Raw genomic sequence first — 25597 nt, 5'->3', positions numbered from 1 at the left:
AGTGGATCTCAGGCCTGCCATACCTCTGATGGCCTGTAAGACCCGTGAAGCAAAGTGGGGCCTCCGACAGCTGCCGTGTGCCCACCCATTGACGGATATCGGGGGTGACGTCCAAGAGTCACCGCCACAGTTCCTGGCCTCGGGGGTTCAGGCCAGTTGGGAGCACAGGGACGAGAGGAGAGGCCAGAGCACCAGTTGGGCCGATGCGCTGGAGAGACGGGTTGTGTGGGATAAAGGATATTGTCGCTGGGGACGTGACCGTGGCTGGGGTAGCCTGAGTCTGAGTGAGTCCTCGAAGAAGTTCAGGATCTTCGCTTGCAGAAGCGGCCAGCATGGCATCGTGAGGTGGGTGGGAAAGTGGTGTTTCTGAAGGAGGGAATGAGGGCCATGTGCTGAATGGGGTCTCCTAGTCCAGTGCTGTGACTGGCAAGGCAGATGGGGAAGGGGGTTCACCTGAGGCAGAAAGCTTTCTCTCGACACCTCACCCCACTAGAGTTTCAGGTGCCGCGATGTTGAGCGTGTCTCTGTCCGTCTGAGCCCGGAGAAGGTGTCAGGAGCATCTGAGGAAGCGTAGTGTCTGCTTTTGAGAAACCCTGCTTTATAAATGGTGTTGCCATTAATTTGCAGTTTAAGATACAAAACTTGAGAGGCTTCCCTGGTGGCGCAGTGGTTGAGAATCTGGCTGCCAATGCAGGGGACACGGGTTCGAGCCCTGGTCCGGGAGGATCCCACATGTCGCGGAGCAACTAGGCCCGTGATCCACAACTACTGAGCCTGCGCATCTGGAGCCTGTGCTCTGCAACAAGTGAGGCTGCGGCAGTGAGAGGCCCGCGCACCGCGATGAAGAGTGGCCCCGCTCGCCGCAACTGGAGAAAAGCCCTCGCACAGAAACGAAGACCCAACACAGCCAAAAATAAATAGATGAATAAATAAATAAAATAAAATTAAATTAAAAAAAAAAGATACAATACTTGATTTATATTTGTGAGTCCTGGCAATACTATTATGTATAGTTGATCATTTATAAACATATTAAAATGTATTTATAGACTACATTTTAAGACACCTCTGTTACATAGGGTGAAGAGTCAGTAAATTAAAAATGCTCGTGGTTTCCACGTATTAGCAATAAAGTTCGAAAGGCAATGTGACTCTTCATCAAATTCAAGAGTACGCCGCATAATAGAATTATTTTCTGATATTCTGAGCAATCCGAAGCCCACAACAACTGAGCCCCAGAACACGCAGACAGTTGGGGCAAGAGTGAGGAAGCTCCTTCCTGATTATTCTGGATGTTATAATCACTGACCTTCTTATTTCTTCCTCTTTGTATGTGCCTGTCGTTCTTTTTTTTCTTTTAAATTGAAGTATAGTTGATTTACAATGTTGTGTTAGTTTTAGGTGTACAGCAAAGTGATTCAGGTATATATATATATATACACATACACACATATATCTATTCTTTTTCAGATTCTTTTCCCTAATAGGTTATTACAGAACACTGAGTAGAGTTCCCTGTGCTATACAGTAGGTCCTTGTTGATTATCTATTTTACATATGGTGGTGAGTATCTGCTAATCCCAACCTCCTAATTTATCCCTTCCCCTTGATCTTCTTACTTCTTCCTGTGGGTGCTATTGTTTTGGCCACTCTGGTCCAGCCGTTTCTGGCTCACTCACTGTTGACTGATCCAATGAGTGAAAGGGTTTCATTCCCAAAGTCACTGAAACCAACCGAATGGCAGAAATCAAGCATCCGATGTCTCGATTCTCAACCCCATGGGACAGGATTCATAGATTTCACACCCCGTCACCTTCTGTTTGTGTTCTGCGTGATGGGAGGCCTGCAGTCCCCCAGTCTCTGTGCCATGGAGCAAAAGAGGGGGGAAAAAAAAGACAACTTAAGGAAAAGAACTGCATTGTGTCTTTGGTCCTTATTCAAAGACTAGCAGTGAGCAGTGTCGCCGAGATCAAAGTTTGATTGGCATATTGTTAGGCTTAAAGGGCTGTTCTCTATCAAGTTCATCCCCAAGTTGCGCCCGTGGCTTCCTTCCCCAGAGCGGTATTGGCTGCGAGCACATCCAAACCCATCGTGATTCACCATGAATCAGTAACAGCGTTTTGGAGGCTGATGCATGAAAACCTATCTGATTCCCTGTTGAGTTCGTTCAGATTCTATTGTGGTTCTACAGTGTTTTACAAAAAAAATAGTCCTGGTTCCAACTCTCTGCCATCCAAATCCACAGCTTGTAACGTTTCATTACAGAGTCAAGGTCCAGGGTGAGATCTCAGCCTACACAGAGCTGCCTTTCCTGGAAAAGAAGCATAAACAAGGGCATTGATTCCACCACCCCGCAGGGCGCGTCCGTGTGTGGGGGGCCTCGTCCAGGGCGGCTCTGTGCCCTGAGGTCCTGGCCAGCTTTGGATGTGGCCGTGACCAGGCCAGGGAGGTGCAGGTACTGGAGAGTGAGTTTTTGTCTTTTTATTGTTTAGGTCACTCATTCATTCATTCATTTTTGGTTTACCCTTTATGTACCACATAGGAGCAGATAGAAGGCGGGCAGCTGGGGCTGGGGGCTGAGAAGGTCAGAGGACGCTGCTGGCCAGAGCATGGGGCCCTTAGACACCTCCCTGCCGCCGCTGTCCCCGCCACGTGGGCCTGTTCCCCGTGCAGGAGCCATCATGCTGTGCTGGGCTGTGAGGAGACTTTAGGTGGCGTCAGGTTGTCCCTGAGCAGCAGTCTCTGGCCTGGACACATCCTGTCCCCTCTCCTGGGCACGCCTGCACTTCTCTCCACCTCAGCCGCTCACTGATTTCTGCCACATGTAGCAGACTCATCGCCATTTGTCTCTGACTTTTCCTTTCCTGCCGATGGAGCAGTCTGAGATCAAGGTATCTGCAGGGTTCGTTCCTTCGGTGGCCGTGAGGGGGAATCTGACCCAGGTCTCCCTCCAGCTCTGGTGGTTTATTGGCATCTTTGATCTTCTCAGGCCTGTAGATGCGTCACCCCATCTCTGCCTCCATCTTTATATGGCATCTCCCCGTGCTCATGTCTGTGTCCAAATTTCCCCATTTTATAAGGACACCAGTCATATTGGATTAAAGGCTCATCTTCCTTCAGCATGACTCAATTTAACTTAACTAATTGCATCTGGAATGACCTTATTTCCAAATAAGGTCGCATTTTGAGGGGATGGGAATTAGCATCTCACATATAAATTTTCGGGGGAACACAATTCAACCTACAGTGTCAGTGGATTTGAGGTCCACTCTCATTGAGTATAACCTCATCTTAAATTGATTCTATGTGCAAAACCCTTGTTTCCAAACAAGGTCATATTCACAGGTACTAGGGGTTCAGATTGAACATATTTTTTGGGGGGGACACCTTTCAATCCACAATAATACCTACACAACGTACTTCCTTCCCTTAGCTTTCAAACTCTCAGCCTTGCCGAGGCGACAGTCTTAGCTTTCTGAATGTTCTTGTAGGGGGAGGAAATAAGGTTCTCAGCCAAATCATCGCAGCCCCTCCCAGTAAAACTCTGTTTTAGAGTAAAAAATATTGGGGAGTGGCGCCAGGAACCAGGAGAGCTTCCTTTGAAGGTCATGGTAACGTGTATAGAGGTAACTGCTGTGGACCAAAAGGAGATGGGCTCCAGGGTGGATGGTGACCCCTTTCCAGGGCTGATGCCCCGCAGAGAGCGTCCCTCATGCCACTTCCCCTACGGTTCATGGGGGGGGGCACTCTGGTGAACTTGATGGAACCCGAGAAATCACTCGATGCAAGCCCCCATTTTATAAAGGCTGAAATCGGCTTTGAATTAGGGAAAACTGTCACCTGGGTGACAGCAGACTATGAAAGCTTTGAGACTGCAGGTCGGTAAACACGGATGCCAGGCTGTACTGGGCTGGTCCTGCCTCACTTCACCCCACGTCCACGGTCCTCAGTGCCATGTGTCGTGGCCACAACTTCACCGTGACCGTGGCAGCGGGGTCTGGGCTGAGGCTGCGTTTGGGATTTGAACTCCCTGCTCAGACTAAGTGGGTGGGACATGGCGCGGAGCCTGCCGCCTCTGCTTGAGCATGTTCACGGGCCACTTAGAGCAGGGGACACGCCTTCCCTTACGAAGGGTGACCCTGTGTAATTCTGGGCAGTTGATCTCTGACAACAGGACATATTTCTGGATCGTCGTGTATAATTTACAGCGGTTGGCCCAATTCATCGCATATATTTCTCCTATCGGGCCATCCTTATTGTGTTTCTGAGTAATGTAGGGGTTTTCATTCTGAGTCCAGTTGAAGCTGGATGAGTCTGAATTCCAAAGAGGCCAGAGACAGACAATGCTGAACAGAAAATCGACTTTATTAAAATCACAAGTGAATTTGTGCACGTGAAGTTATAGATGCTCAGATAATGTAGAGAAGTTATTTCCAGAATGTTTGAAGGGTGGGATGAGAGTAAAGGGCGAGAACTGGGAAAGAATGCTCCTGAGACCCAGACAGTCTGAGAAGGTTCTGGAAGGTGGAGGCTCCTTTGGTTTAGAGTCTTGTGATGACATCGTCCACAGCACCTGTCTTTCAAAACAAGGTCAGTTAGCCCTAAAACACTCACGGACGACTTCCACCGGAGTCAGGCCGAGCTCCAAGTGACTATCTACAGATCAACATTATTATTACTAATAACAATAAAATGCTTAATGAAAACTTAAACCAAAACATTAATTCTGTACTTGCATTAAAATATCTGCCCATATGAGCTGCAGGAATGTTTTAATCTTATCAGACGGACATAGATGCAGAAGACCTGTTTGCGTTGACTTAATTGTGATTTTATTTTGTTAGGAAATTGAGACACTGCTTTTAACCATTTTAGGGCCATCCACTCATTCTCCCTCAGTTCTCTTTCTCTGATGAACCTAATTTCCTCACTTTAGAAGCGAGTCTTCTAATTTATTGAATACCTCTTAATTAATCAATCTCTTTGAATTTTAATTAGTTTTGAATTTGCTTCTGGAATTACCAGTGAATTTATTTAAACAAAATAATGTCTCCCGCATTTTTTTACTTGCACGTGAAAAGTGACAGGTTGTATTTGAAGAGAACATTTCTTGCCGAGGCAAAAATAAGGAGCCTTCCCTATCTAAACTGAAAAACTCAACTGCACTTAAAATGAAAGCTTCAATCTGCCGTTCACATGAGAATACTCTTGGCCTGGAGCCAATCCTCTTAAAGACACACACACACACACACACACACACACACACACGCACCCATGCGCGCGTGCATGCGTGCTGCTTATTTTTAATTCACAAGACTTTCATTTTCCCTACTCTGCATCCCCTTTAGTTCACCTTATATTTTAGAGGCAAGAACTATCAGAGGCGTCAAGGGAGACCCTCGTCCCCACGACCAGCAGCGGCGCCAGTGGTCAGGTTCTCCAGCGACTGGCCCATCAAATGTGGTTAATCCGAACCTGGCATGTTCCCCCTTCTGGGTTGTCAAGCCCATGACGCAGGCCACGGATGGGGATGAAACCACATGGCCGAAGTGCAAACCTGGGCGTCAGTTACACGTGTCATTGTAACCGCAATGTGGGATGATGTCACTGAACAGCAAAGTTGGTTCATCTAAATGAACTTCTCTCTCGGTTACGAGGCGACCATGGCTGTGGGGTCAGTGACACTCTGGGGGATAACGCTGTCTCGTAGGACAAAACGTGGACAGTGCAAGAGGCGCCCGTGTGTTCTGGCCTTCCCTCCTCCCTCCCTACACGAACCAGTGTCCTAAAGGCAGCATCTTTCTCTGCTTCAGTGTCACCACCTGCACAATGAGGGGAAGTTTCTTGATTTGCTTGTTGAGGGCTTGTTAGGTTCCAGTGAGATTATTTAGGAGAAAATTCTCTGTGTTTTGGCATGAAATCTTTCTGAGTCCTTCATAACTTTGCGTGAAGGTATTTTTGATGGAAGACTGCACAGGTTTGAACAAAAACTAAACCAGTGGGAGATTTGGATGCACTCAGAAGTGACCTCTTTGAAGGACAACGGACTTGAACTTTCATCTTTATTGGTACAGATTTGTTAAAAATCCAATTCCCTTTACTTTATAACCTTACCTTGTGCAAGAAGTGGTGTAGCTTTGCACAGTGATGGAGGGAAATGTTTGGTGAATGGTGTACAAACTTGAAAGTAAGTGACAGGTTTCCAGAACCAAAGGAAAACTCCTGTTCAGAACATGGCATTCAAAATATAAAGGCCAAGGTATCTGTAGCATGGACCCCATTGTGATAAGATTTGGTCCTGTAATAGTGTTACAATTTAAACTGATAATAGTTTGATATATTAATATCAAATTTCCAGGTATATTAAATCCTGGCTCATTAAAATTAGCTTTAGATGAGCAAGTTGCCAATGTGGATATAATTTATTTTCAAAAAGATATATAAATCCTAGTTTCCTTTTTCTGGTTAAACGGCAGCTAAGGAAACCTATTTCAACTGGCTCTTTCATCAGACACGTCTTCTGGTTTTAAACTGTCTTTGCGTTGCTGCTGTTTTCACTGGTTCTTGCCCCTCGGTGTGTTTTCTGACAAGAACTCCTGAAGGACTTTGATTCTGTGCAGTAGCCGCTTTCTGGAATTTTGCGTGTCAACAGCCGTGGGCTCAGTAACATCAGAGCATTAGGAGTGTGGAATCATTCTCATGCCTTTGGAACAATCCTAAATTAAAGTTTTGTTTCTGTTTCCATTATAAACCTCATTGTTTTCTTGGTTTGAGTTTATTCCAGTCGTGTTGGTTGAAATCTTGGCGAGTTTGTTCAATAGTTATACCAGACGTTATTAAGAGTAGTTTTTCCACTTAAGCGTTCTGAGTGAATTTATTCTTTATGAAACGGTCAAGTTCAGGGTCTGGAACGAGGCCGCTGGGCACCAGGGTAATCCTGTCTCTCATTCTAAGTAGGAGATTTTACCGCTACAAAATGCTAATTCACTTAGGAAATACATAAACACAGTGGGTAGGTCTCTTCTTTTCTTCCCTCTACTCTTTTTCTGAATTTAACACCTAGAGAACATTTCTCTGGATTTTCCTTGAAGCACTTTACAAGGGTCACAGAACCCATCTGAATCCTTCTGGGTCAGTGAACACATCCTCACTGTCAAAAAGATGGGTCAACCTTATAAGTGCGCAGGAGATTAGCAGTGCCTCTGACTTGTCCTGCTTAGAGGTCAACTGATTTTCCTGGGGAAGACATAAATGGACGAATGTAGCTTCCCGACACTGATGTTCTGTGATTCTTTCCCCCAAAGGCGGTGGAGCTCCAGGCTGGAGCAGCCCATCCCAGGACAGAGCCAGCAGGCGTGGAGGAGAGGGGTCCGCTCAGCCAGCATGGGGGCACTGGTTCCGGGACCCCCAAATCCCACCTCTCATCAGCCAGCGTGTGTGTGTGTGTGTGTGTGTGAGCCGGGCCTGCGTGTGTGACACAGGCTCCCTTCAGCGGGGATTTCTGTTCCCCTGAATGAACCCCGGAATCCAGGATGCTGCAGTGAAGGGAAGGACCAGCACTGCTCCCTGTTTTCCTGGCCCCCCCTTTCTGCAGGTCCCCCTCCGCTGATGGGAGGCCACGGCTGCGACCTTGGCTGTAGTGGCCTCGGGGAAGCAGCCAGAACAAGCCCACTTGTTCAGGCCCTTTTCTCTGCCTGGCACCTGCTGGTGGCCTCACCCTGCCGGGCCGTCTTCACCTGACCCTAGGCAGCATGGTTGGGGTCCCTCCCAGGGCTCTGAGTTCTCCCCCGTTTGTCATCCTGTCTCCTGGGAACATGTAATCCTCTGGAAAGCATGGGCTGCTTTGAGCATCGTGGAAAGCGGTGCAGACATTTGTGACAGGCTGAGGTGCCCGTCGGGAACACCAGTTTGGAAAAGGCCGAGGGGCCTCCTGGGACAGACGGTGGTCTCTTCCCCCTTGAGCCCCTGCCTCACCCCCACGTCCCCGCACCCATTATTCATGGCAGGGGTCAGCCTCCCCGAGGACAGGGCCCCTCTCACGTCACCCCTCCCCTCCCCCCTCCCCCTCCTTCACCGCCTCCCCAGTTTGGGCTTGCTGGGCAATCATTTGTCCCCCCAGGGGGAGGGGAGCTCAGGCCTGTGTGAGGGTCACGCACCCCCCACCCCCCGACCGCCGGCCGGTCCCTCCCCACCGATGCTGCCCCCCCCCCCCCCCCCCCGGCTCCTTATCACCGTCTTCTCGTACCTCTCAGGCCCCTCACAATCCTCTCTCTTCCCTCCAAGTTTCTCCTCCTCCTGTCCTGAATGTATTTATCTTTCCTGTCTAATTAAAGGTGTGAATTTCAGGATGACTTTTTCAAAAAAAAGATTCTTTTCTCAGCATTTTGTATTTGTCTCATTAATACTGTAGCCTGGAATGGGTATTGACTTGTCTTTTTGCAACTGGTCATTTAAAAACTGGGGTTTCGGAAGCTGGTTTAGGAAGTGAATTACCCTTCCTCGTTGCTGCCAGAGCAGCGACTGAAAGAGCTGCCGGTGATGACAGAGACGTGTGCTCTCCCTGCCCAGGGCCGGGTTCCAGGCCCGGGGGTGCTGAGTACGTGCACGCAGCCAGTGTGGCCGGCCTAGCAGCTGCACTTGAAATTTCATTTCGCTTGAATTAATTTCAGCGCAAGCAGCTGTGTGACTGGTGGTTTCCGCGTGGATGGTGCCCCACGTTCCAAGGTTTGGGTTGAACTGCACGTGGGGCAAGTCGTGAGCTACCTGACCCTGGACTTCGAGTCCTACCAGCGAAATACCTTGTGTCTGGGTGACGCACACAGATGAGGGTGGAGAGCTGGCCCCCCCACCCCGCGTTAGCACCTGGGAGAGGGCGATGCGGACCCCCGCCGAGGGCGTCGGGTGATGGACCCCAGAAGCGCCAGCAGCCCGTTTCTGCCAATCTCCGAGATTGTGCTTGTGCACTTCAGTGACAATGATAACTTTGAGCAGTGATGTGCCAGCATCGGGAGATTCAGATGGTCCGTTTCAGAAACCTGGGAAGAGAATTCCCCTCGAAGGCCCCATGCCTTGGCTATCTCCTAACATAAACAGGGGCTCTTAAAAATGTGAAGAATCTGTTTTAACGTGTAAACCGAGGTGACGGGGGAATAGGCCATTTTCCACTTGTGCAGATGCTGACGTGAATCACCCGCAGGCCCGGAGAAGGTGGAAACCTGCGAAAGAGACGAGAGGGCAGAAGGGGGGCGTGCCCATGGTACCCCCTCCAGCCCCTCTTCCGTGCGTCTTTCCAAGGCTGCTGTTCAAAACCGGGTCCTGTGCGTGGGTGCAGGTTGAAGCCTTTGGAGTGGGTGCCCTGGGGCAGGAAGACGCAGTCCTGACCCCCGGGTCGTGTTCACAGCCTTGCGTGATTGGAGTGAGGAGCAGGGACCGGGGCCCAAAGTCCTGGGCTTGGTTTTAGTTTGTCCTGGACGAGCTGGGTGACCTCCACTGGGAGCCTCCATCTCTTCTTTGGTCAAATGAGGCAGCGGGCCTGGGGTCCTCTGGGACCCTCGGTGTCTTCATCGGTGCCCCTGTGAGCTTCTCCCACCCAGTCTCCAGGCCCTGGCGGCATTCCATGCTAAAGGGGCATCCTCTGCCCTTGCCCCCAGGGCGTGTGGACCAAAGGCATCCGGCTCTTATTTCCACAGAGAAAGGGAGTCAGACTTCCTGCCATGGGTTTCTTTCTCCTTGGGGTTGTGGCTGTGTGGACGCGTGGAGGTGCACATGTGGGAGGGAGGGTCTTCTCTGTGCCTCCTCGCTCCCTGGGGACCCCCCTCTGCCAGGCCCAGCATGGCGCGTGCACGTCCCTCAGTGGACGGTGGACGGTGAGGTGGTCCAGGCTCCGGATACAGAGGGCTCTCAGGGCTCATTCCCTTCTCCTGCTCCTTCACGCAGCAGATCCTTGTTAGGAACCTGCTTTGTGCTTGGACCCGCGGGGAAACCGTGCAGGAACCAGACCAGTGACCGTCCTGATTCTCATGACCCCGGTCTGCGGCTAAACATCCTTACTTTCGACACCATTCTTGGGTATATGTTTCACCCCAGAAAGGGCAAGGTCACGAACACAGGAGGAAAGATGGGGTTGGGGTGTGGTTAAGGATGCAGACGATGTTTCGGACGTTGTGCGGGACTCATCAGAGCTTGGATGTAGATTTGGAACTGAACTCTGCCTCGTCTCTATTGGGAGATCAGAGGCCCCTGGCCTTAGGTGATGTGTTCATTCTCACTTTTAAAAAGTAGAAATGGTGTGAGCGCGCTGGAGACTTGCTGGCACGTCCCGGTTCCTCGCCCAGGGAGCAGTTTCTCTCTACCTGCTTCGCCAGCAGACGAGACCGTCTCGCTGCGACATTTTCACCTGTTGTTTCCAGCAGGGTTTGGCCCTCTGGTTCCCACTTTACTCCTTTCGTTCTGTCCTCAGTGGAAACGATTCCACCCTGTAGCTCATCGTCTCCTGAGGTTTGGCTGAGAAGCAAACTATCTGGTGTCCCTGCTTTCGGATGAATTCCCCCTGCTTTGCAGATCTCTTTAATATTCTCTAACATGTACTTTAGTGTAATTTGCTCTAAATGCTTTGAAATGAGCAGGAACCTTGAAAAAGACACCCTGGCTGAATGCCTTTGGAAATGTCACTTCATCAAGGAGCGCGTTGATCTTCCAAGGGAAGGAGAGCAGGGAGCAGCTGGGGGCCGTGTGCCGTGCGTTTGGCTGCTCCAGAGATGGGGAGGCTGTCGGGATTTCTGAGCGATATGTCGTGACAGAACACAAAGGATTGGCCATGTCCGGACACACAGAGGCGGCAGCTTTTCTGCGTCTCTCTCCCTGTCGTCCGGCCACGTGTCAGCGATGCCACCTGCAGGCCCCTCTCCGAGGGCTGCTGCGCGGAGCATGGTAGGGCCCCAGGCATCCCCACGCCCTGTCTGTGTGCACACATGTACCAGGCGCCGTATCTGGGGTGGAGACTAGGGACCCTGGGGCTCACCGGCCGCCCAGCCGACGGTGACGTGGCCAACTGCAGTGTGTAGAGTGGAGGCTTTGGAAAATGGGGTCAGACACGAGCTTAATACTTATTTTCCTGGTTGATTTACCCTTTTGTTTTTAGACACAGACAGGGCGTCTGTATGATCTTTGTGTGCTTCAGCCTGGGGGTGTTTGAAACACACATGAGAGCGGCGCCCCCACAGGGAGTGGCGATGGGGGACGGGCCTTTCAGGTTGTAGGGCAGGTGTGTCTCCTCCCAACACACTTAGAGCGAGAATGCCGGGGTTTCGATGTCTGTCCTAAAGTTTCAATGCCTGTCGTGGCCTCTGCTGTTTACTAGTCCCGAATCCCTACGCCTATTAGTTCAGACATCTTCTTGCCCCTGCCACGTGCCCGGGTAACTCCATAGCGGTCCCACCTGGTCATGTTACGGCAGCTCCTCAGACAACGAACATTTATTGAGCACCAACTGTAGACCAGACGCGGTGCTGGGGCGCGAGGCCTCGTGGATGAGCACACGCCATCTCTACCCTGAAAGAGTTGTGGTCCCAGGTGCTCTAACGCGATCGGTCGAGGGTCCACTGTAATGTTCTCCCATACCCCAAACGTGCATTGTCTCACAGAGCTGTAGCCTGAGAAAGACATGTAGCTGTTAAACATCCATTTTGCCTATTCCTTTGTCCTTACTGGGGTCCTGGGTGAGAACTGGCACTTAATTGTAGGTAAACTCATGAAGATAGTGCCTGCCCAGAGTCCTGTGAACCTTCCTTACACATCTTTAAGTCATCAAAAGGGTGGTGACACCCTCAGAACAACTGGCATGGCTTGTATGAGCAGAGGTTCAGCTCCATTGCAGAGTTTTTAAGGCATTTGTAGAATCCACCTTCTGCAGACAAATCACCTCTGAACCATAAGAGTAACAGTTGAATGTTGTCACATAATTTTCAAGTGAGGATCAAAGATAATTCTTGCACTAAGGTAGCACTATCTACATGATATTTTTATTAAGAAGAATTTTAGAATAACGAAGTTCCTACTGACTCTCCAATAAACTTAAGTCTGGAGCAATCAAGACCCAGGAGTTTCTTGAATGATCTCCAAGAAGTACTAACAAGAAGAAAAAATATCTGCTTTCATCATTGAAATTAATATTGATGTGGAGACACGGAAGGAAAGTAAATAAAAAAGAAAGGTTTTGGGGAAAGAGAAGCCATTTGCAGAGCAGGAGGTGTGGCCGGACATCTACTGTCCCTGGTTGTGGGATCAGGAACCGAAGCCCGCCGTGCAGACGGTGACTGGAGGCCAGGGCACCAGAGAGAGGCTGGGTCTGGGACCCGAAGCGAGCAAGGACTCTGGGAAAACACTTATAAAAAGTCTCATGTCCACTCAAACAAAATGCGAAGGCAGCCCAGAAATAAAGAAAACAGTCGCCACGGCCTGCGTGCCCCGGGGGGTCACTCCCGGCCACTCCTGCTCATGAGAAGCGTCTGGCACCCGCGTTTCTCAGCCAGGCTGTTGGCGCTGCATTTCTCTGGGTTTTCTCAGTCCTGGGAGGGCTGTCTTTGTGTCCTACACGAGGTGGACGACTCTCCTGTGTCCGGTCCTCCGTGGGGTCCCTGCAGCCTTTGCTGCGGCCCGTTTGCCAGGCCCCCTCTCCGGGCATGGGCACCGCCTCCGCATGGACCGGGCGTGTGGAGTGGACCTCCCTTGCTCTCTGCATCTTCCTGCAAAACCTGCTTCTTCGTCTTGGCCACCTAACTGAGCTCCCTTTCTACTTCATGCTCTGAAGTTTCGTTTTGAAAATGACCATAAATGGGAGGATCACTTAATGCTCCTTCAGTGGACTTGAAACCTTTATGACCATGTGAAGGTTTACCAGAGCAAACTCGCCCTGTGTTTGAATACCTGCTTGGGAGGGCCTATTCCAAGTGACATCTTCATGTCTCCTCCAAGCATGTTCTCCTGCACTATTTCATTTCATTTTCCCAATAATGTTGATGGAACAGGCAACAGTGTTACCACCTCCATTTCACAAATGAAGAAGCCAAGGATTATTGGGCTAAGAGGACGACCGTCCCCGGTCACACAGCCAGCTGCCCGTCTCCAAAGTCAAGGCCGTTTCTTTGACCGCTGAGCCCTGCGGTGCAGACCACCCGCCACACACACTCGCATTTTCCAGCACAGACTGTTGGCCACTCTCTGTCTCTTTTTATTGGGTTTATAGCTTTAATCTAGTCATAAAACCTAAACAAATTCATCCCAATAGTTTGCCCTTGGTTTTTAAATTCCTACAGATGCCCCATAAATACAACGAAAAGGCACAAAGAGGCCCAAAATGATGACGGTGACACACATTATCACTACGTTGCTATCTCACTGCATTATTTTACTCAGGGTCTTAAACTTCCTAAGACAGAGCCCCCTTTGCAGGCCCACAGTCTATTGTCTTCACTTCACATTGCTGGCTTGTTTTTCAAGTCGGGAAGGCAGGGGTGGGGGCGGGCATCTAAGAGAGAGCTGATCCCACCGTCTCTGTTGGGGTCCGTACCTCCTGGTGCCATGCCTGCCTTGGAAAGGAGCCAGCTCCCTTGGGGGACAGACGCCCTTCCCACCCCGCGGTTGTCTTCATCCTGTTCTCCACAGTGTAAACCTTGTTATTTTAGCTATTCTCACAGCTACCTCAAAGCCGGCAGAGAAAGTATTATTGCTCCCGTTTTACAGACAAACAAATCGAGTCGACACCACACTCTTGTAAGTCTGACGGTTTGCTAAACGTCCTGAGTAGCGTCGAGCAGCGGCGGAATCCAGTTTTCACTGGTTTACAGTCAGTCAGCAGCCATGAATGCTGCAGTTGGGTCGAGTTAATTGCAAAGGACTGGAGAACCGTACCAAGTGGGTTGCCTTCTGTAACACTGTCCGCTGGCGTCATCTGTGTGTAACAAGGGGAACACAGGGTTGGGAGTGTTCTGGCAGCAGGAAGGGGACCCCTGGCACCCCTGAGCCGCCCCGGTCCTCAGGGTGCCTCCCAGCTCGTTGGTCCGTAGGCCAGTCACCAGACTGACCCCACAGCAGACCTGCATGAAGCCACTGTTCTTGTTGCTTCTGGTGATCTGTGCCCTGGGATTCCAGGCCACATCCCGTCTCCTTCCTGGCTTTTCCAGTCTTCTCAGATGGTCTCTTTGAGGGGCGTTTTCACACCCCACACCAGATTCAGCAGGCTCTCCTGTAAGGCTCTCGGACACTCTGTTCTGCCTTGTGTGACCTGGTGATCATGCGTCGTCCTGCACGACACGATAGTTATTCGTTGGCCTAGATGCTGTCGTGATGCTTTGTGGTGCTGTATTTGCTGCCCTCTGGAACTTAAGCGCTGTGAGGACAGGACCGCCTTTGAACCCCACCCCATGCCCCTCCTGGAGTCCAGGAAAAAGCCTGACAGAGGGCTGTCCCTCGACACTTACTGAACAAGTTCAAGTCAAGCTGGACCTGACTTTTGATCTGCCTTAGAAATGCAACGTCCTTAAAGAGTGTGAAAAAGAGGCAGACAATTAAAATACTGCAGGAGAGTGTTTGTAAAACATGCACAGATTGGCTTTTGTTAGTTCCAGCAAATGAATGAATGAGTGAATGAGTGAACGAATGAATGAGTGAGTGAACGAATGAGTGAACGAGTGAATGAATGAGTGAATGAATGAATGAGCAAATGAATGAAAGAATGAGTGAATGAATTAATAAGTGAGAGAATGAGCAAACGAATGAGGGAATGAATGAATGAGTGAATGAATGAATGAGCGAGTGGCTGTCTCTCTGGGGGAGAACTCGGGGCAGCAGCTGTGTTTGACTCAAAAGTCTCAGCTTCAGGCTCGAGGCTCTAAAACACCATCGCCATGTTCGTGTCATAGGTTCGGGTTCTCTATTCCACTAAAATGTAGGGAACTCTTTCCTGAAATCTGAGAACGCTCAGGCTCTAAAGTGGAGAAGTTGCCCTTAAAGCAGGTGTGTTTATAACCGTGTCCCCCGTGTCCCCACCTTCCCCCCGTGGTACAAGGTCACTTACTCTCTCAAACCCCCCCAGACCCGCCCATGCCGCAGACGCCCTCGCGGTTCTAACCCACCTCACCCCCAGTGTATGAGCCTGGGCCTCGCATCACGCCAACACACTTACTTGGAAGCTACATTCATTTTCCGGTGGCTCATTATTTAGAAGGTTCTTGCTCTGGGGAACCTTGCAGCTGCCGGATTATGTAATTCAGGGGTGTTTTCCTTAATGTTAACCCATACCATGTGTTAGTCCATATTCTAATCAGATATCAATATCACAGTGGGGAAATTCATCCGTTTTAAGAGTGTTTTAACCCATTTCTGACATGTTTTCATTTTGTTCCCGCTTTTCCTCTGGCTTAAACCCATGCATTTATTAAGCAGAAGACGGATCGCATCTTTAATCCGTTTGCACTTGACCTACTTTTTCTACTGCAGGAGTCGCTTGACCTCCAGGCAGACACTGCACATGCACCCCCTTAGCTTCCTTCTGCCCCCCCCCACCCCCACCCACGCACCTGTGCAGACAGCCCTGCTTCGTGAAAGCAAAGGAGACAGGCCCTGGGACCCTGAGGTCATTGTTCTAATAGTGTCGTTCAAGGTGTAATTGATTTCTTTCTAAATTTGACAAAGTGCCTTTTATCTGAACTAGTTTGAAGACCCTCAACCAAGTTCTTTACTGAACACTAAATTCTTTAGAATAGGACTATTTAATTTTCCCTCCAGGGCTTTGTTTAGCAAAGAATCCAGCTCCGTTAAAAGCTCATTTTCCTCTGTACACTGTCTCCCCTGGAATTTAATTGCTGTTAAAACTGGGGAGGGGGAGAAACATGCAGAAAGTGTGAATTCCCTCATTTCTGAGAAAGAACAGTTCCATTGTTTGTTCCACACCATTAAATTATTGAGAATTATGGTCAAATTCCAAGCGCCTGAATGCTCAGCCTTTTTTAAAAATAAAAAATAGAGAGGCTGCCTCCCTACATTTAGAGAAAATGATAATTACGATGTCCTTCCCTAAGTCATCTGCATTTCCTCACTTAGGGTTTCAGCAAATACACATAGACCACCTCTTAAACACAAAAATTAGCAGGATGTAGGTTATTTCAGGTTTTCATCTAAAATAGAAGGGAGCTGCTTCTGGGCGGGCTCCTGTGTGCACTGGGACTGCGAAGGTCCCGAGATGTTTCACGGTCAAGTTTGCTCCCCTGGTGGCCTCTGTCTCTGTCTCTCTCTCTTTCTTTCTCTTGCACAAAACTGCTGTGTTCCAGGCCAGCTGCGAGTCATAAGAACAAGTCTACGAAAACTCAAATGCTTGTGAGGAGAGGAACGAGGTAAGGCAGTGACCTTGTAAGAGGAGCAGTGTTTCACGCGGATGGAGTTCCCCAGGTGCGGAGCTCTGGGCGCTCCTGTCTCCTGGGAGCCTGGGGTGTGCCATCGTGTGGCTGGAGAGTTAATTCTCATGAATCAGTTTCGGGGAAAGAGAAGAAAGGGGTTGAAACCCCTCAGTGACAGAATTCAATCAAATGTGCTTGTGGGCTTGCTCTACCCACTTTTATGTAAAAGAACACTTTTGTTGTTGTTGCGAGATCTTGGAAAGGTAATGATCTGTTTTCACTTGCCTCTTGGTTAAAATAAGCACAGATCATTTTAGCAAGTGAACTTCTTCTCGGGAAAAATGAGAGCCTGCAGAGTCTCTCTCCTGTGTCCCGGGGCCCCAGTGAACAAAGAACCGTCCCCCTCCAGGCGCTCGTCACCTGCCTCCTGGCTGGAGGCTTTCTCCAGAAATCCGGGAAATGGCCAGGGACCTCAGCTGCCAGCCACACACGCCGAGGGATTGTCCCTCACACCCTCCCTGCCACAGTGCACTCGCAGCCCTTCCTCCCCAGGACCCCAGGTGGGGCTGTGAGGACCCCACCTGGACCCCAGGAGTGATGTGGCTCTCTGGACAGCCGCCCCCCCCCCCATGGGGCCTTCCTTCCCCCGTGACTTCATCTCAGCTTCAGCTTTGGTAGGTCTTTACACGTCGCCAACGAGGACACTCAGAGATGCAAGGGGAGAGTTTGGGTATCTTTTTAAGGAACGAAGCACCCTGAGTTTGAGAATTCCCTTTCTTTCTCTTCCTGATGAGGGAACAAGTTGATGAGGTCCCTGCAATTCTGCTGAAGTCCATTCCCACTCTTCCTCCAGCTCAGACTGGGACAGGGGAGGGGTTGCTGTGAGTAGAGCTGTCTCTACCCCTGTAAATATTACCGGGGCAAACATGCCAAATAAACCTGTTCAAATATACACAGAGCCCAGGGCTCCACACACTGCTGTGGAGTATTGAGTAGTAACCACAGCTCGGGGTTTTCTCTCTTTCCTTTAATAAATCGCTAGGGCGCCATAAATCAGAGCAAACGCCTGTGAAGGGCAGGTGACATTCCAGTGACCCAAGGCTCGTGATGGCTCCACTTCCCAGAGCCTGAAGCTTTATTGGATTCATCGTCGTGTTTGTTGTTTCGTCTGGGGTGAGGAGGACTACACAGGACAGAGGGTGGGACGCATGGGGGGGTTGGGAAGCCCGGGGGGTGGGCAGGGAGCGCCATCAGCGGTCCAAGGAGGGCAGGTGTGGGAGCAGGTGGCCGGATCTAAGCCGCATTGGGAGATGCTGTGAGCTCTGAAGCCCTGTGTCCGGGTCGTCAGAGGGGCCAAGGAGAGGATGGGGACCCCAGAGCGGTCAACGGGGACTGCGTGGAGGGGCCCCTGGGGCAGGGGCTCTGTGCTTGCACCACCCCCGCAGCCCTGGGTCCTGGGACGAAGGTGAGATTGTGTGGAGCGGTCTGACAGGGAGAGACTGCCCCCCAATTCCAGGCCGACAGGGCGCTCCTGACGCCTGCGACTTCCAAGGTGATGGCAAAACCTGGTGAATGCAGGAGTCAACCAGGCACTGAATTCCCAAACTCAAAGAAAAACATTGCTCTTCAGACTATTAAAGGTACACAGAACATGTGCACCCCCGTGCAGACCTGGACGGTGTCCCGGGCCAGTGGTGGAGCCTTCAGGGGTTCAGCTACCAAATGCCGAGCAGAGAAGTTACCAGTTATCCAGATGTGTGAAACTGATGGAGGTTGGAGTTTTCAGAGCTTCCCACCATGTGTCTGGGACATCCCCTGGCACGAAGTGGCCTTAGATAGCCTTATGCTTTCCATCAAACACTCTTTGAGATGTCTGGCTTCTTTTTTCTTTGCTCCTCCAAGTTTTTGAGAGTCGACCAAGACAAGGACAAAGACTGCGGCTTGGCCTGCGGGGGTCCCGCCCAGAAACCCCTTTGCGCCTCCGACGGGAGGACCTTCCTGTCTCGCTGTGAATTTCAGCGCGCCAAGTGCAAAGACCCCCGGCTAGAGATCGCTTACCGCGGGAACTGCAAAGGTAAGTTGCTTTCCATCATTTGTTCAAGAATCAGTCATTGAAATGTACGCCCATGTGCTTTATTTTCATTTGGCTAAGGTTTTCTATGTAAAATGTCAAGGGTTTATGTTCAGAGCACATAGCGAGAAGAGTCATTTCTGAATCATTTTTTTTTTTCTTGTTGAATGCTCTCTTTTCTTAGAATGTTTTATGACATCATGACACAAACTTATCCAAGGGTTTCACAGAATGTTTCCAAAGTCTCCTAAAATTATTCTCACCAAAGTTTTTTTTATTGGTTCTTCCAACTCTTTCTCATTTCACCTTTTAGCCTGTGGGGAGTGTATAATAGCACCTGTGCCGTTTTCAGTGATATTTTGGGGGGGGGGGGTGCTGATTTCACACTTGTAATTTTCAATTTTCCTGATCTAAGAAGCAGATTTGGAGTTAACAAGCAGGCTTAGAGCAAAACATTGAAATGCTTCCCACGTTAATGAAGGGTTTGACTCAGCAAAACAAGCTGATGTTTCAAGCACAAATGGAGTCAATTTCAGAAAGAGATTTAACCTTCTTTTTCTTATTATCTAGGAAAAAAGACCACACAGGCTAAAACACCCTTGAGACTGTGTTCTGCTGTGTTTAGCTGTTAGCGCCAACAATCTGCCCAAAGAAATGCTACTGTCTCAACTCCGTGCTTGGCCAGGTTTTGAGTAATTGCTCTTCCTTTCATAATGCGACACATCCTAGGTGAACAGGTTGGAGCCACTGGTCTACGTGACAAAGACAGAGTTTTGCCTGTCCTTGGACGTGGGCCCCACTCCCGCTGACACCCCGCAGGGCACTCTGCCCACAGGCCTCGGGGCGGCCCAGCACTCACCTTCCACGCGCATCTGATTTGTGTGCCCTAAACACATCCCTCGGGAGAAAAGTTTGGATGTAACTTTATGCCTTGATTGTTGTTACACACCTCAGGTATCTGTGCTGAGAAATGAGAAGTGACCTAAGAATAAATTCAAATATCAGGTGAGCTACCTTTCAGAGAACCTTCTAGAAACAATGGCCTGTGCTGACTTAGCTTGTGAGAACAGGTGCTGTGGAGGTGGCAGTAAAGTTTGAGTTTTACGATCCTCTTTGGTGCCCTGTTCCTTTAGAGAACCCACATCAAATGTCCTTTAGGAGGATAATTCCCATCAAACACTCTGTCGGAGGACGATGAGGAAGCCGCCATATTAAGCCTCTGCGTTGGCCATAGTCTCTGTGGGCGTCTGTGGTGGATTCATTAGACAGAGGCCAGAGGCCGTCCATCTGTCTGGGTGGACATTGACACCGGAGGCCTCTGTGTCCCACAGTTGAGGTCGCTCTCCCGAGCCTCCCACGTCAAGCTCTGCAGAGTCCATGGTGGGTTGCTTTTGCACAGGGAGGGTACATTGGAATTAAGCACAGATGGCCTTTTGGTGATGTCATTGTTAGCTTATTTGTGTTTGGATCCAGCCTAATTTTTTTCTGGATAATTCCCTTGGTTGGGATTCTCACACCTCACTGAAGAAATTTCATACCATAAATTTGTGGCACAAAAAATGTGATAAGGGACGGGACTTCCCTGGCGGTCCAGTGGTTGGGACTTCGCCTTCCAATGCAGGGGGTGCAGGTTCCTATCCCAAGGCATAGGCCAGAAGCAATATTGTAACAAATTCAATAAAAGCCTTTAAAAATGGTCCACATCAAAAAAAAAAAAAAATCTTTAAAAAATGTGATAAGGAAGAAGTAGGTAAAAACAACTTATTTCCTAAAAACAGGTTTAATTTAAATCAAAAGGATTAAAATAGAAAGAATGCGAAGATACCTGTCAACTTCGAGGTCAAGTTTATCTGGTGCTTCGGTTGCCAAGGGTAGCAAATATTAAAGTTACTTTAAAGAGACATCGTTAGTTGTACAGCATAGTTTGAAATAACTGGGCATCAGGTACCTCTGATGCTGTAGATTTGGGGGAGTTGGAGCTCTGTAGCGTCTGCTTCCAGCCCGCATCCTGTGGGTGAGCTGAGTCTGGTCCATTCTGGGGCTGCCCGGAGAAGGGCTTTCCAGCCTGCAGTGTTTTCCCACAGACGCAGCGTTTCCCTGGAGCCGAGCTCTGAGCGGAGCAGAACCTCCTCAGACAGGATGGGCTCCTTCATTCCGGCTCATTTACTTTGCCGGTCGTTTCCCTACCCTGTCCCCCTGGGTCCAGCATTTAACACCCGTCAGCCTGCCCCGGGACCACGTGGCAGGAAGGGTTCACGGTGAATGGGAGGGGACCCTGGTGCTGATGGACCAGAGACCTGTCTCTGGCTGCCCCGGGCGGGTGCTGCTGTGGCATCCCTGTGTCCCCAAGGGCACAACCACTGCCAATTCCGCACCACACCCAGGTCGAGAGCTTTCTGCTATGAAGGTGAGAGCGGGAGAAGGAGATTGAAATGGCACTTCCACTGCATGGAATACGAATGTTCATCCGCATTTGCTCTAAATTATTCCTGGTTTTGAAGTTGGCTGGTATATCGTAGTATCAGCTTGGCAAGTGTGAAGCTGCATATTTTGAGGGCATTTCCACATATTTGGTTGGTGACAGTTCCACAGGCCGGTCTCTTTTGGATGTACTAGTTTGGGAACGATTGAAATATTTCAGTATTTAATTAAGTTGGATTAAAAATTTTTTGTGCACTTCATATTATGCTCTAACTATTGACCTTGAACAGAAGCGCACTGGTTTACACTGATGGATTTTTCTCATATTTTCTTAGAAATTTGTGGAGTTTGTGTTTTTAGAACTCAGCAAGCACATTAATATTTTTCTTTTGATCTGAGACCATTGGGCCTGTCTTTCTTTTCAAGAAAAATCTCTGGCATTGAATAAAAAAGCCAAAAACAAAAAACAAAAAAAAGAAGAAGATGGAGAAGAAGAAGAAGAAGAAAAGTCAAGATGCCGGTAGTTCTTGGAACTATTTTGAGATTTCTGGAAACAGAATTATAAAGGATATCTGACAGAAACAACTTCCTGGAGATTTCCGAGACCCGGGGCTTTTTAGTGACCAACGAATAAGGAAAGGAACATTGTTACAAAGTGCTTCCTGATACTCGACGTCCCCTTTCTCATTCGCTGCCCGAGTCTCATGGCCACTGCCCTGATCGTCATTGCAGAGCGACACCCTGGCAGTGTTGGGGTCTCCGTGGGTCGCAGCATGGCCGGCATACGAGCGCGCAGGGGTCCACGATGTCGAGGAGACAGACCCCTGCCCCACGACAGGGGTTATTATTAATATCGCAGTTATGGCGAGTTTCCAGAGCCCTTGTTCTCTCCCTGCGAAAACCCTGGGCTTTCACTCTGGCCACATCGTGACCCTTGGCCTAGAAACCTCAGTGTGACTTACGGGCCCTCTGTCCCTGCTGGGCTGCTGTGACCAGGCGTTACCTTAGCGCTCTCTGGGCAGGCCTGGCCCTCAGGACTGCGTGACCGTCCTCTTCCCTGTGTGTGACCCAGGCCACTTGTAGGGGGCATCCCGCTGACCTGGGCTCGGTGTGCACTCCGCTGAGTCCTGCAGGGAGGGAGCTCGGGCTCCCAGCACTGCACTTCTGGAAATTCCGAGGAAGGCGTAAACCACACATGTGGTCAGCAGGGCTGTCGCCCCTGAAAGTACCGAGGTTTTCAAGCAGAATTTCTGCGAGGCCCGAAGGTGCTTGTCACCCCCAGTCGGTACAGTACCGCCCTCTCTGAAGTGCTCTGTGTACTTTGATTTTATTCAAACACATGACGTACAAGCTAACAGCGGTGGTGCCCGCAGCCCAGCAGCAGTACCTCTGATGCTAGTGGCGTGGCCAGGCAGGCAGCCGGCTGTGGATCTCCACGTGGGGCGGAGATGGGGGCGGGAGGGCGAGGTCCTGGCCGCTGCACCTCGCGAGCTCCCAGGGGCCGGGGGACCATGGAACCAGCGCGAAGGGGCCAGGCCAGGAGGGCTCCACCCGCCTTCTCGCCTCTGAAACAGGGCGGTCGGGTCAGGTGAACACGAGGAATTCTTTCCCTCCGAAGATTCTTCTGATCATAAAGGTGTGCGCCTCCCAGGCCTTTACACTTGGAGAGCCAGGAAGTGGGCTGGAAGCTTCATCCTGGCCATTTTCCTCAGGCTTCCGGATGACACTGCCTTTGAAGAAGGCAGAGCATCTGGACGTTTCCACGTAGCTCCACCTGCAGGCTTTGTTAACCCACAGCGGCGCCGAGGACCAGGGTGCAGTTTGGCTGCTGGAAATCAGTTAACCTGCCATCATTTTCTTCAATGAAACAGGTATTTCCATGAGAGGAGTCTGCGCAGGGTGTGTGGCACGTGTGCATAGGTACACGTGTGTGTGTGTGCGTGTGGGCACGCACCTGCGTGTATGGGTGTGTACGTGTGTCTCGTGCGTGTACATATGTACACGTGCGCGCGCGCGTCTTCTGCCTGGTCCTCTCGGGGGTCTGTGTCCCTGCTTCCTGCTGTGTCTCATCAGACTCCTTTCGCCCACAGGCAGGCTCGGAAATGCCCTTTACGTGTGTGGTTCCAGGACGTCTTAATCTTGCTGGCGCTTGTGCCTTGCAGAAACCCTACCCCGGTCCTGTTGACCTTAACTCCTTCACGCTGTTCTAACAGGTCCGATGTTAGAAGCGCCCTCGTTATAGACTGAAGCAGACACAATGAGAGGTAGCGCCATTGCTCTCACGTTCAAGCCAGGCTCAGGAACACAGCAGAACTTTTTGAAATGTTCGTGAAAAAGATCTCTTCTCTGTTTGCTTTAGCAACCCTGTATCCTCCAAAGTTAGTTCATCAGAGGAGCCGGGGCAGGCACAATGCGGCCTCAGTCAGTCTGCCCCGCGAAGGTTTGTATCCAAACTTCACACAAAAGGACCCTGGGGTCACTTGCACGGGGACCTAGGGTGATGCGTTGATGGCTGTGGTGATCGGTCATCACAGAGCTGCTTCTGATCAGTTGTTTCCTGGATGAATGTTGTAAGAAACGCTGGAATACTTTTATGTATTCTTGCAGTCGTTTGCACTTTATCTTACTCTTTTTCCTTTAGGACTTGGCCACCCCAATTATGTACCCTGGCTTTTCCTGTTCTAATTGGTTTCTGTCTTTATGCGTTTACAATGGTAATACTTAAGATGAAAACTCAGTTTCTTTCTCCTCGGCTCTAAGATGCTCTCTCTGGTCAGGGGACGGTTTGGACACTTCCTGTGGCTCTGCCCGAGCTGGGCGGCTGCACGTGGGTGGGTGGGGAGCCTTCCTTAGAGTCCTGCTGGCCCTTTATCACAGCACAGCCGTCTGTATCATTTATGCCAAAGAACATTGCAGCACAGAATTCTTCATTCTCCTCGGAGGCTGGCCTTCAAAATTACGGGTGGGTAAAATATTCCAACTTTTGAAACACAGGGTCTGCCTTCATTCGATGCCAATAAAATTAAAGGTCTGTCACCCTCGGGCTGTTGTTTCTGCGGCCACTACCAAGGGAGAGCTGGCTTCCTCATCAGCTTTGTTTGTTCTGACCCCAGCCTTGTTCGAGCAGCCCCTGTGCTGGCCACGGGGACCCAGCGGTGAGAACTGTGTCCCCAGAGAGTTGACACCACCATGCTCAAAACCATCACCATGTAGTCGCCCTGCTAGGTCCAGGGTCAGTAGGTCTATTGACCCGAAAAATACCCAGTGTAGCCTTTCATTGTACATTTCATAAATGGGACTCTAAAATAAGCCCATATCCCCAAGGGTTTCTGCCTCAGTAAGGAGCTTGCTGAGCGGCTCTGTCTCCGGGGTGAGGACTTACACAGGAAGAGTTAAAGGAAACGCGATCCGCTTTCTTCTGGGTAATGTTTCCGTGTGTCATCCTGTGTGTGATGGACAGAGGACCTCACAAGAAGAGCTCCCGGGCTCGGGGGCGGTCAGGGTCAGGACCGCCTGTAAACATCAGTGCTCCATGACCTTGTTCTGGCTGAGCCTCCTCGGGTCCTTTTAACTGTTCTTCTCCAAAATTCTTCTGCATAAAATGTGCAGCAAATCTGTCTCTTCCAATAATTGCTTAAACCTGTTCTGAGTGATTTTAGCAAAGTAGGAAATGGTTTGCTTCCTGTTTAAATGAAAACCATCATCAGGAACAACCACTATAAAACATGGCCGTTTATTTCTAGTTCAGAGCAAGCAGTGCATCTTGATAGTTTCCGTGACTAACGTATCTTGATGCGTAGACACGTTTTGTGATCCCCTTGGAAAAGGAATGTCTTTTACTTTGCAGTTGAGAGAAAATAGTTAACAACCAGGTAAATAAATTGCTTACAAAAACTCATTATTACTAACAAAGAACTCATCCAAAAATTTTTATTAAAAACCTGTTGTTCGCAATGCCTTGCTAAACACAGGATAGAAATTATTTGTAAAGTCTCTGCTCTTTCAGATACCAAAAACTTTCTTAAAAATGTGATCAAATTTGCATCAAAGCAAAAGTTTTTCTTTGGTCTAGTAAAAAAGTGATTGAAGTCCTTGATTAGAAGGAGCTTAATGCTTTGATTTAATTAAAATATTATAATTTTCAGTTAAGCTGGATTTTCCTATGAGGTAAAAATTGATCATAGTTTAAAAATGGCTATGAACCAAAAAGTTATGTGATACCACTTCATACCCACTAGGATGGCTATCACAATTAAAAATGAAAAACACAGAAAATAAGTATTGGTGAGAATGTGGATACATTGGAACGCTTGTCCATTTTTGGGCAGGAATGTAAAATGGTTCATACACTGTGAAAAACAGTTTGGTGTTTTCTCTGTAAATTGAACACAGAATTATCATAGGACCGAGAGATTCCCCTCCAGGTATATATAACCATAAGACTTGAAAACAGAGGTTCAAACAAAAGCTTGTACGTGAGTGCCCAGAACAGCATTACTCATAGTCACCAAAAGGTGGAAACAGCCCAAATGTCCATCAGCACCAGAGCAGAAACACACACTGCGGTGTGTCCGTACGATGGACAGTCTTCAGCCCTAAGAAGGAATGAAATGCTGGCACAGGTAACGCCGTGGATGGACATTGAAAACACACTGTCACACATTTTGATTCCATTTATATGAAATGTCCAGAATAGGCAAATCCATAGGGACGG

General features: G+C 49.5%; 1 protein-coding gene across 2 annotated transcripts in view; it reads left to right on the top strand.

Annotated features, from left to right (window-relative positions):
• The window catches only part of SMOC2 (SPARC related modular calcium binding 2), a 156331-nt gene that overhangs the window by 27477 nt on the left and 103257 nt on the right, over positions 1–25597 (top strand). For both annotated transcript variants that reach the window (XM_059941848.1, XM_059941847.1), the window contains exon 2: positions 18294–18465. In XM_059941848.1, coding sequence (XP_059797831.1) covers positions 18294–18465 — 172 coding nt within the window. The remainder of the gene's footprint in view (positions 1–18293; positions 18466–25597) is intronic.

This window comes from Balaenoptera ricei, chromosome 12, assembly GCF_028023285.1.
Source record: "Balaenoptera ricei isolate mBalRic1 chromosome 12, mBalRic1.hap2, whole genome shotgun sequence".
NCBI classification, from domain to species: Eukaryota; Metazoa; Chordata; class Mammalia; order Artiodactyla; family Balaenopteridae; genus Balaenoptera; species Balaenoptera ricei.
The sequence above is the reverse complement of the archived record's forward strand: the minus strand, read 5'-3'. Positions and strand labels throughout refer to the sequence as shown.